This window comes from Pinus tabuliformis, chromosome 6 (assembly GCF_031772625.1).
Source record: "Pinus tabuliformis cultivar Carrire ecotype Pingquan chromosome 6, CPIR1, whole genome shotgun sequence".
NCBI lineage: Eukaryota > Viridiplantae > Streptophyta > Pinopsida > Pinales > Pinaceae > Pinus > Pinus tabuliformis.
The window spans coordinates 886,990,687-887,001,913 of record NC_142292.1 but is presented as its reverse complement, the minus strand read 5'-3'; the positions used below and the strand labels follow the sequence as shown (position 1 = coordinate 887,001,913).

The 11,227-nt window shown below is 38.3% G+C and overlaps 1 protein-coding gene across 4 annotated transcripts in view; it reads left to right on the top strand.

The window, feature by feature from the left end:
* Nucleotides 1-549: 549 nt before the first annotated feature.
* Nucleotides 550-11,227, top strand: part of LOC149261751 (vacuolar protein sorting-associated protein, putative (DUF1162)) — a 528,477-nt gene continuing 517,799 nt past the window's right edge. For 2 of the 4 annotated variants that reach the window (XM_089422755.1, XM_089422751.1), the window contains exon 1: nt 565-1,019. In XM_089422755.1, coding sequence (XP_089278881.1) covers nt 733-1,019 — 287 coding nt within the window. In that variant the 5' untranslated portion in view covers nt 565-732. Of the gene's footprint in view, nt 1,020-11,227 lie in introns of all 4 variants that reach the window. The other 2 variants (XM_089422761.1, XM_089422743.1) reach the window with 2 other exon arrangements.

Sequence of the window (11,227 nt, the reverse complement as noted above, 5' to 3'; positions counted from 1 at the left end):
TGCCCAAAAACCATCCCTCATTTCACAATCAAAATAACACTTACAATGAACAAGACTTTTAACCATAAATCCTCACTCCACTTTACCATGGATATTATTAACCATACCATACCATGGACCAATATCATGACTCATCAATACCACATGTCCAAAATTCATCTCTCATTTTACAATCAAAATATTTTATAAACATTTTTTTTAAAATTTTATTTTATTACAATGTTGGGCCAAAAGGCACTCTCCATCTCAGTATGGAAGAGTTGTTATAATGTCCAATAATATTATGTTATCTAAACATTTCAACTGAGTAAAATTACATAAAAATAAAATAAAATTATAAATTAAAACATTTTAATTTAATAAAATTATATAAAAACAAAAATTAAATTAAAAAAACAAAATAATATTTAAACCAGATCTGGAAACTATATGAACAAAGATTATATCAATCACCATAAACATTATAGAATTTTTCCTATTAAATTTGATAGCTATGATAAATATTTTGATAGGTGAAAGGACACGTGGAATCTTTATCTGATTCCCTCCTGGTATGCTCGCCAAATGGTTTGTAGAAAGCGTTAATGGCGGTGGCACTTCGCAGTACGGGTTGAAAGACATCATGCTGCGGATCACAGAAGGAGAATTCGTCAATTTTAATCTTCATATCCTAAATTTGTACTGCAGACCTTGAGTGTTTGAGTGACAGTATTGAAATTTGAAGTGAAAGTAATGGTGGTCAAGGAGGCATTGCTGCGGCGGGTATCGTCTTTGCTGAGCCCATGGCTACGACCTGATCCTGAAGCTGCCCTGAAGTTTGAGTTGGGCTTCTTCAAATGCGAGGGTGTTTTAGGTGCTTCGGAATTGAATGTCTCTGCTCTAAACGAAGCTTTTTTGCAGTCGAGTAGTCTGTTAATAAAGTCTGCCACAGTTGGATCCGTGCACATTACATTCATGCCGTGGCGTAATCCAGTTCTCACGCTTGAAATTAATGGTCTGCACATCGTTATGAGCCCGAGGTACAAATTAAAAACATGTATTTGTTATTCAATTTTGGCAATTCTTTGGTTTGAAATCATAATGACGCTGTTACATAGGGTTATTTAAAGCTTTTCATGTAGCTCTGGGCAGGTTTTTGACTGTTACGAACAAATTTTACTTGCCCTCGATTACTTGAGCTGTACCTTGGGCATTAACGCTAGAACATATCTTCGTGGGATTTGAACCTGTTATGCAGTAAATTTGGGTGTCTCAGCTGTGAAAGTGCTTTGATTTCACCTCTTGATCACAAAACATTTTACCTAAGAATTGGCAGGCCTCAATGACAACATGAAGTGGGCTTGGGTTTGTGACATGTACACGGAGATCCTGACCTCCCAGTCCAACCGTAAGTTCAACTGTTAAATCCAGGTGTCCTTCAACTACCTTAGGTAGTCATGAGAAATAAACCTTGACCTATAGGGGAAAACTCGTCGCTTCGCATCGGTAGTCCCAATCCTAATCCCTTGGGGCAAACAGCAGGAGCATGTTAAATTAAATATAAATAAATTTCTTTGAAGTACATCGCCAGCTATTGACGTGACAAAGCGAACTTCTGATACCAGCTGCTAGGTTTTAGGCGCTGTCATCGGGTATGGCTAGTTTTTCAAAAAGGTTCAAATTTCATCGAACTCTCTTCACATGCCTGATTCGTCCACGCGTAAATCCATGTCTAATCCATCCAGACCAACCGAGTCTAGTAATGAGTGTGCCAAGGGGACTGATACTTCTACTTGAGTGTGATAATTCTTTTCGGCTAGTTCATTGTTTAGTTCAATGGGTATTCTGTACTTCCGATCCTTGTCTAACTATTCTTCATTTCCTAATCTCACCTTGGTACCATTTTCAACTCTCCAACACAAAAAATTCTCACTGAGATCAAAGGATGTTATAACAACTTACCAAAAGATGGAACCATCACATGACTTATTTGCTGGCAATATGATCCAATCTTCCACATTAACAGGGGATATATATTTCCTCTTCAAAATTCCCTTCCACATCCCATTTTCTGTCATAAGATTCGATGCACTCTTTGCTTGTTAGTGCCTTGGAGAAAAGGCCAAAATGCTTAATTCCCCGACTCCCAAATTGTTAATTGTTTTGGTATGGAGAAGGCTTCCTTGTTCTCCAAAAGGATTCTCCCATCCTCTTTGTTCTGCTGCTAAAGAAAGGGAAATAATTTTCCTGGTCTTGTTAAGGATCTGTTTTTGGAATGAATGTCAAAGAGAGCTAGTATATTAGAATCACTTTTAAGCAGTACAAGCCTGCCCTAGTACAAATCCATATAGCTGGCATGTTGTTCTAACCATAACCATCAACATAACCATTTCACACTGTGATAATGTCTATTCGAGCCACTTTTAGGAGTTAGCTGGGCAGTGGATGAAAAATTTCCAGCTGGCAGATGTATTTGATGAATTTTGGGAGAGTGCTCTTCTTGGGAACTGATCTCTGCTATTGTTTTGTTGACTTTAGAAAAGCTTTTGACACCATTCCTAGAACAAAGATATGGAAGAGGCTAGAAGAGATAATGGTTCATGTCGAGTTGAGGGTTGCTGTAACAAGGCTGTACGGGAATGTTATTGCCAAGCTTAAGACCACTGAGGGTTGGTTGGAGGAAATTATATGCAATATTGGAGTCAACCAATGGTGTCCTTTATCCCCTACCCTTTTTGGCATATACATTGATAAGTTAAAAGAGTGTTTGGAAGATGCAGTCTGTGTTGGCCCCACGCTCACTAGTATGGTCATACTCTTCTCCTTTATGCTGATGATATTTTTATTTTGGTAAGGAACCATTACTATCTTGGCAGGAAACTAAGAATCCTCCAAGATTTCTGCTCCAAGATGGATATGGCTTTAAATACTGGCAAAACGAAAGTCGAGGTAATTAAATCCAAAAAGGTCCATCCATTTTGATTTTCTAGTAGCAGCGAAAGCAGAACAATTTTTCAAACTGATAATTGTTTCCAATGATACAATTTTGACTTCTTTAGAATATTCCAATCATTAAGCAATTAAACTTGAAAAATTTCAACCATTAACTATGAAAATTTCAACTATTGCAACAACTATAAATTATTCTTCTAACTGTAAATTAATTAACACTTTATTTGCCCACACAAACAATGAATAATACACAACTCCAATTTTCACCAAATTAAATTCTGCGGAAGATAAACTGGAATCTAAGAAAATACTAACACACACACAAAAATTAGACACAATTATTTTTGGACAAAAGTCCTTGGGAAAACCCAACTTGGGAAAACTGGTGCAACAAGTGAGAGTTTTTATTATTAAGCAGCAGTGAAATAATCCGAATACAATCTATGGATGCCCAGTTGACTATCCAATTAGCAATTATATGACAAAAGTAGTTAGAGAGAAAATTGTCTCACTCCACAAGCAATCCCAGGACTAGCTCCTCTAAAAAATCTGGTCGTCCAAACCCCTGCACAGGCCCTTTGTGCAGTCCTTGCGCTGCCTCTCGCACATGTGGCTCTGTTTAGCCTCTGTTGCTGGAAGTGACTCTTTGGGCCTTTGGAAGACTTTCTCAGCCTCTGGAAGCTGAATTGTCTTCCTCTCCAGCTAATTGAAACTCCTCACTGAAGTTTTTCCACAACTTCTGCGTGGAATACTTCTGCCACTTGCTGCTACCTCTCTGGATTTGGAAATTTTCCTCCGGATTACTGTCCCTACCCCTCTCTGCCTCTGCTTCTTTTCTCTGGTTCAAACTCTTCCGACAACTGTTGCTTCTCTCTGGAAAATTGAACTACCCAAGGAAATCAATCTCAAGCTTATGTTTTCCATCTACCCATCGACCTCTTCTTATAATCTTCAGTTGGGACTCCAACGACCAAGATTAAAACATAATCGATGGCTGAGATTATTACTGGATTGATCCGTGCGAGTTTCTAAATGATTCACACCTTTCTCAATTAATACTGATTAATTAACCCCTTTTCCTAAGTTTAGACTTAGGAAATATTTAAAAATAGGCTAATAATCTAATTGAGACACTTCTAGGTGGAATTTCCAGAAATGATTTCTGGGTTATGGAGAACTCTTGTGTTTTAGCCTCTCCACAAAGTTTCGAGACTAGAACACCTCTGATGCTACAAAAACTAACACTCTCTCTTAGCGAGGAAGGACTTCTAGTGCTGCACTGATGCTACAACACCCTGTATCTGTATCACCCTCTGTATGCTGCTGATGTATGGCCACTATGACTACCTGCCATTGCCCACCAACCACTGCGTAACTCTGATGCTGCATCTCTGCTGCTGTTGACACTGTTATATTGATGTCAACTCTGCATCTGCACTGCAACTCCCTCTCATCTTTTGCTGTTGCAATTGCAACTACTACAACTAAGAAGCATCCAAAATACTGAATCAACTGTCTTTGTGCTGCATCTGTCTCGTGAGCCTCTGACTGCTACTAGTACTTGCACTGTCCACTAAGGAGTCTGCGTTGTTGTTGACTCTGCTGCTGAGCCTCCTGCTCTGCTATCAACACTGCACTGCACTCCTCAGCACTTGAGTGCTACCAGTTTGCAACTGTCACTTTAGAATCTGATTGCATCAACTCACACTGATCCATCCTGCTACTGAATACTGTGGGGCCTTGTAGCAAGGTAATGATCCATGAGGAGGACACCTCAATGGACCCTGCCCAAACCTTTTCTCTGCTCTAGGACTATAACTCCATATCGCCCCACCTTGCTCCTGGAGGTATAGCTGCAAACCTGGTGAAGTCTTCTTGGGAGGATATTGAGTACTGTAGTGGCAAAAATCGCCAAACCTGAAGCGCTTGACCTGAGATAGGTCCTTCTTCATATTCTTCTGCTCCTGTCTCTCATTGGGACCCTTCGATACAAGGGCCACATTGATGCAGGAGCATGAGGCTTAAAGACAAAAGGCTTCATTTTATTCAAAAAAATCCAAAAAAAGTTTACAACCAAAGTAGTGGGATCCTTTCGCTGTCAATTTACAAAGTTTTCTAGATAGGAATTGAGCTAGAATATAGGATTTGAATGATTTTGTAATTAATCCAAGTAGTTCAAACTTAGTTGAGATTCTCGAGGAAAATATCAGGCAGTTTAGGTATTTATCTAGGATTAGATAGATTCGATCCATTGATTGAGGATTAGATTGTTGGATGTAAAGTATTTATGTAAGTTTTGAACTATTGAAAGGGGATTCAGTTGGATTTTGATTATGGAGAATTAGAGTGTAAAATAATCAGAATATCTCTGTATCTCTGTGTCTTTTATGCATGAAAGGTTAAATTTCGGAGGTTTGGATTCCTTCGAAATATTTTTGTGTATTGTTAATTTCCAGTTTGGCCTTTAGAATTCGAGGTTGATAATATAACTTTGTGTTATCACGATTAAATCTTTATTTCTGTGTATTGGGATAATCGGGATATGTTTAAAAGAAATATAGTTTAACACAGTCTAAACTTGGCGGAAGGCAAAAATGCTTGGCAGAATGGAGGAAAACCCGATAAAAGCCGAGAGAGCCTAAGAAAGAAGCCTAGAACTGTCCGATCGACAGAACCGTTAGATCTACGGTAGTCGTGTGCAAATCAACGTCGAGGTTTAACCCAAAACTAGATGCGATATTTTATCAAACTGGGTTAATAGTGCAGCTGATTTGGGCCGTCCGGTTAGAGGAGAGAGATCCAACGGGTATCGGGTGGAAAGTGAACGGTGGTTAGTAAAATTTTCAGACCCGATAAGCAATTCAACTGTAGCTGAATTCTGTTGAAGTCCAGATGATCGTAACCATCTGTTGTGGAGGCCGCGATCCAACAGTGGTCGCGTGGTAAAAGTATACGTAGTTTAATCCAGATTTCGGACCCGAGAAATTATAAGTTGGAGCTTTGTTTTCTTTCGGTTCCAATAAGTGGAGTTTTGCTATTTTCCGGGTAAATTTAGCAATTTGGCTGTTTTAGTAGAATATCTAAGTTTGGAGGCGGATGACTGAAACTCCAAGAGAAATAGAAGAGGAACTTCCACCTGTGCTTAAGGAGATCGTTTCAGGATTTGAACGATTATCTCTTACACCTGCAACTAGACCACCATTTGTGGTATCATAGCAGCCTACTGACACTAAACAGGATCTCAAGGATCAGAAAAAAGAAATCCAACATGGCTTTCAGAGTTGGAGGAAGAGGTGGTAGTCGAAGAAGAGGAAGACCAGTTGCAAATGCTGAAGTGTTGGAAGCTATGCAACAGATGCAAGCCAGATTGGAAGCAATGGAAATGGGAAGAGATGCAGATGCTGGAGATGTTAGTGAGCCTAAAGTTGGAGCTGCAGAAGAAGAGGAACCTGCAGATGTAACTCTTGAAATGAGATTCTCTGAGTTAGTATTGAGATCCACATCCAAGCCCAGACCTGAAGTTTCAATATATATAGGAAGCTTAAGCCTTGAAGAATTGATAGACTGGATTAATGACATGGAGAAATTCTTTGACTATGAAGAAACAGAAGAAGGAAAGAAGGTGAAGTTTGCTGGATGGAGTGCAGGCAGAAAGAAGAAGACTTGGTAAACAACCAATTAAGAATTGGAATAGAATGGTGGCAAAACTGAAAAGTAAGTTTTTTCCAAGTGATTATCAGCAGACATTATTTAGACAGATGCAGAATCTTAAACAAAGGTCTATGACAATAAAATAATACACAGAGGAATTCTACAAAGTGAGTGTAAGAGCAGGACAAATCCAAGATACAGATGAGAAGGTTGCAAGATATGTGAATGGTCTCAGAATGGAAATCCAAGATGAGATAAGTGTATTGTCTCCAAAAACAGTAGAAGAGGCTTATCGGATGGTATTGAAGGCTTAAGAAAAATTCATTAGGAAGCAGTCTGCCAGAAGTAGAGGTACTTTCCGAGGAAGGGGAAGCCAAGGTGGTAGAGGAAGGTCTACAACACCTAGAGATGGAGCTAGCAGCAGCTCAAGTCAGCATGCACCCACAGGAGGTGATGCAAGTGGTAGAGGGAGTTTTTCCAGAGGAAAAGGAGGCAGAGGCAGAGGAAGATAAGTTAGATGTTACAGATATAACAAGTTGGGACACAGAGCCCATGAGTGCCCAGAAAACCTAGGAATGAATCAGAGGAATGCAATTGTTGCTAAGACTGAAGAGGAAGAAACAAAGGTAATAGAAGAAGAAAATGTACCAGAGAAAGGAGAGTCTTTGGTAGTTAACAAAGTTTTACTAAAGCCAGCTAAGGAAATTGTTGAACCAGCACAGAGAAAAACCTTGTTCAGGACTGTGTGCAAGGTTCAAGGGAAGTGTTGTCAGATGATAATTGATAGTGGTAGTACAGATAATTTGGTCTCCACAGAAGTGGTGGAGAAGTTGAAATTGAAGACAAAGAAACACCCAACACCTTACAAGGTGTCATGGCTTCAAAAGGGATATCAGTTGATAGTGAATGAGCAGTGTGAAGTGGAGTTGCAGTTGGGCAAATACAGAGACAAAATTCTGTGTGATGTGATGCCTATGGATGTGTGCCACATATTGCTAGGAAGGCCTTGGCAGTATGACAGAGGAGCTATGCATGATGGAAAGAAGAACACATACAAATTTAGCAAAGATGGTGTCAATCATACATTGCTGCCTATGGAAGAAGAGGATGCATCGAAGAAACCTGATCCAAAGACCCTTTTGCTGAGTGGAAAGGAGTACTTGCAACAGATGGAAGAAGATGAGGTAAGTTTTGCATTGGTTTGTAAACCCAAGGTAATAATAACTTCCACAAAAGTTTCTGATTTACCAATTGAAATTCAAGAGATGCTGGACAGTTATTGTGATATCATTGTAGATGATTTGCCTGATGAGTTACCACCCATTAGAAAAATCAGCCATCATATAGATTTGATTCCAGGAGCAAATCTACCTAATAAAGCAGCTTACATAATGACTCCCACAGAGAATGAAGAAATCAGGAAACAGGTTTAGGAACTGTTAGACAAGGGACTGATTAGAGAGAGTTTGAGTCCTTGTGTAGTGCCAATAGTGTTGAGCCCAAAGAAAGATGGAGGCTGGAGAATGTGCACTGATTCAAGAGCAATCAATAAGATAACAATCAGGTACAAATTTCCTTTACCTAGAATTGAAGATTTGATGGATTGTTTGAGTGGAGCAAGATATTTTACAAAGTTAGATTTAAAAAGTGGTTATCATCAAATCAGAATTAGAGAAGGGGATGAGTGGAAAACTGCTTTTAAGACAAATGAAGGATTGTATGAATGGATGGTAATGCCTTTTGGGTTGTCAAATGCTCCTAGTACATTTATGAGACTCATGAATGAAGTTTTGAAAGAATTTATTGGTAAATTTGTAATAGTATATCTGGATGATATATTAGTTTACAGCAGATCAAAAGAGGAACATGTGAGACATCTGAATTATGTCTTACAGAGGCTACAACAAGAGAAATTACTGTTAAATTTAAAGAAATGTTCATTCATGAAGGAGGAGTTGGTGTATTTGGGTTTTGTTGTTTCTGCTGAGGTTAAAGATGGATCCAGAGAAGATCAAGGCAATCATGGAGTGGCCTTCACCAAAAAGTGTCTTTGAGGTAAGAAGTTTTCATGGTCTTGCTAGTTTTTATAGGAAATTCACAAGGAATTTTAGTAAGATCAATGCTTCTATTATTGATACTATAAAGAAGGACAGACAACCATTTAAATGGATTATTGAGGCAGAAAGGAACTTCTCGCTGTTGAAGAGAAAGATTACTGAGAAACCTATTTTGATTTTGCTTGATTTTAATAAACCTTTCCAAGTGAAGTGTGATGCCAGTGGAGAAGCCATTGGAGTTGTTTTAAGTCAAGAGGACAGACTTGTAGCTTATTTCAGTGAGAAACTGAATGAGTCAAAGAAGAAATATTCTTCTTATGACAGGGAGTTTTATGCAGTGGTGCAGTCTTTGAAGAAGTGGAGACATTACATGATGTCTAAGGAGTTCATACTGTATTCAGAACCATGCATTACAGTACATTATGCAACAACCAAAGCTTAACCAGAAGCATGCAAAATGGGTAGAATACCTACAAAGTTTTAATTTTGTCTTAAAACATATAATTGGTCAATCAAACAAAGTAGCAGATGCCTTAAGTAGAAAAATCATTTTGGTGCAAGAAAGTCAAATTCAAGTGTTGGGGTTTGATTTTCTTAAGGAGTTATATGAGAAGGATCTAGATTTTAAAGAGGCATTTGAAGCTTGTAGAAATCCTGTTTTGTTAGACAGAAGTAAGTGGTTGGATTATTTCGTGCAAGAAGGACTGTTATTTAAAAGAAATCAGCTGTGCATACCAAATTGTTCTATGAGAGAAAATTTGATCAAGGAGAAACATAGTGGTGGACTTGGAGGACATTTTGGTGCAGACAAGACTTATGAGCAGTTGAACCAGTTTTATTTCTGGTCGAAGATGAGAGCTGAAGTAGAAAAGTATGTGAAGAATTGTAAAGTCTGTCAGTATGCAAAGGGAAGGAGCCAAAACATAGGTTTGTATGTTCCATTACCTATTCCAGATAGGCCTTGGGATATGGTAAGTATGGACTTTGTTTTGGGTTTACCAAAAACTCAAAGGGGACATGATTCAATTTATGTAGTAGTTGATAGATTTTAAAAAACGACACATTTTATTCCATGTTACAAAACCAGTGATGCTACTCATGTTGCTAACTTGTTCTTTAAGGAAATTGTAAGGTTGCATGGGTTACCTAAGAGCATTGTTTCAGACAAAGATACCAGATTTGTTGGTCATTTCTAGAGGACTTTGTGGAAGAAGCTTGGCACTAAACTGAGTTTCAGTTCTGCATATCATCCTCAGACTGATGGGAAGACTGAAGTTGTGAACAAAAGCTTGGGTAATCTTCTAAGAAGCCTTGCAGGTGAACATCCAAAACAGTGGGATCAAGTTTTGGCACAGGCTGAGTATGCTTATAATGATTCTCCTAATAGGAGTACAGGGCAAAGTCCATTCCATATAGTTTATGGAATGCACCCAAGAGGAGTGTCTGAATTGAGAGATTTAGGTAAAGCTGAAATGAGGAGTGCTCTAGGAGAAGATTTTGCTTCAAGAGATTCAAGCAGTTCATGAACAGGTAAAACAACAGCTATAGGACAGCAACACAAAGTACAAGAACAAAGCATATTTGAAGAAGAGAGAAGTAAATTTTGAGGTTGGAGATTTGGTCTTGGCACACTTAAGGAAGGAAAGATTTCCAAAAAGGGAGTATAACAAATTAAAATTCAAGAAGATTGGACCATGTAGAGTTTTGAGGAAATTTTCTGCAAATGCATATGAAATTGAGTTACCCCCTGGTATTGGAATATCTCCAATTTTCAATGTTGTTGATTTGTACAGGTATGAAAAGGGACAGGCAGATGACACAACAGAAGACAAGGAAGAACAAGAGGTGGATTGGGTAAAACAGTTACCTACAACGAAGGCATTGCAACCAAAGAAGATATTGGATAAAAGAGTGTTTAAGAAAACAAGGGGATAGGAGTATTTTCAGTACTTGGTCAAGTGGAAAGATCAACTAATTTTTGATGATACCTGGGTGATAGAAACCATGCTACAGAAGTTGGGTCGTTCTGTAGAAGAGCTCATGGACAAGAGCCCATGAAGAATTTTGTCCTTAGGAGTCTGATGCAGGAGCATGAGGCTTAAAGACAAAAGGCTCGATTTTATTCAAAAAAATCCAAAAAAAGTTTACAAGCAAAGGAGTGGGACCCTTTAGCTATCAATTTACTAAGTTTTCTAGATAGGAATTGAGCTAGAATATAGGATTTGAATGATTTTGTAATTAATCCAAGTAGTTTAGACTTAGTTGAGATTCTCGAGGAGAATATCAAGCAGTTTAGGTATTTATCTAGGATTAGATAGATTCGATCCATTGATTGAGGATCAAATTGTTGGATGTAAAGTATTTATGTAAGTTTTGAACTATTGAAAGGGGATTTGGCTGGATTTTGGTTATGGAGAATTAGAATGTAAAAGAATCAGAATATCTCTGTATCTCTGTGTCTTTTGTGCATGAAAGGTTAAATCCTAAAGGTTTGGATTCCTTTGAAATATCTCTGTGTATTGTTAATTTCCAGTTTGGCCTTTAGAATTTGAGGTTGATAATATAACTTTGTGTTATCACGATTAAAT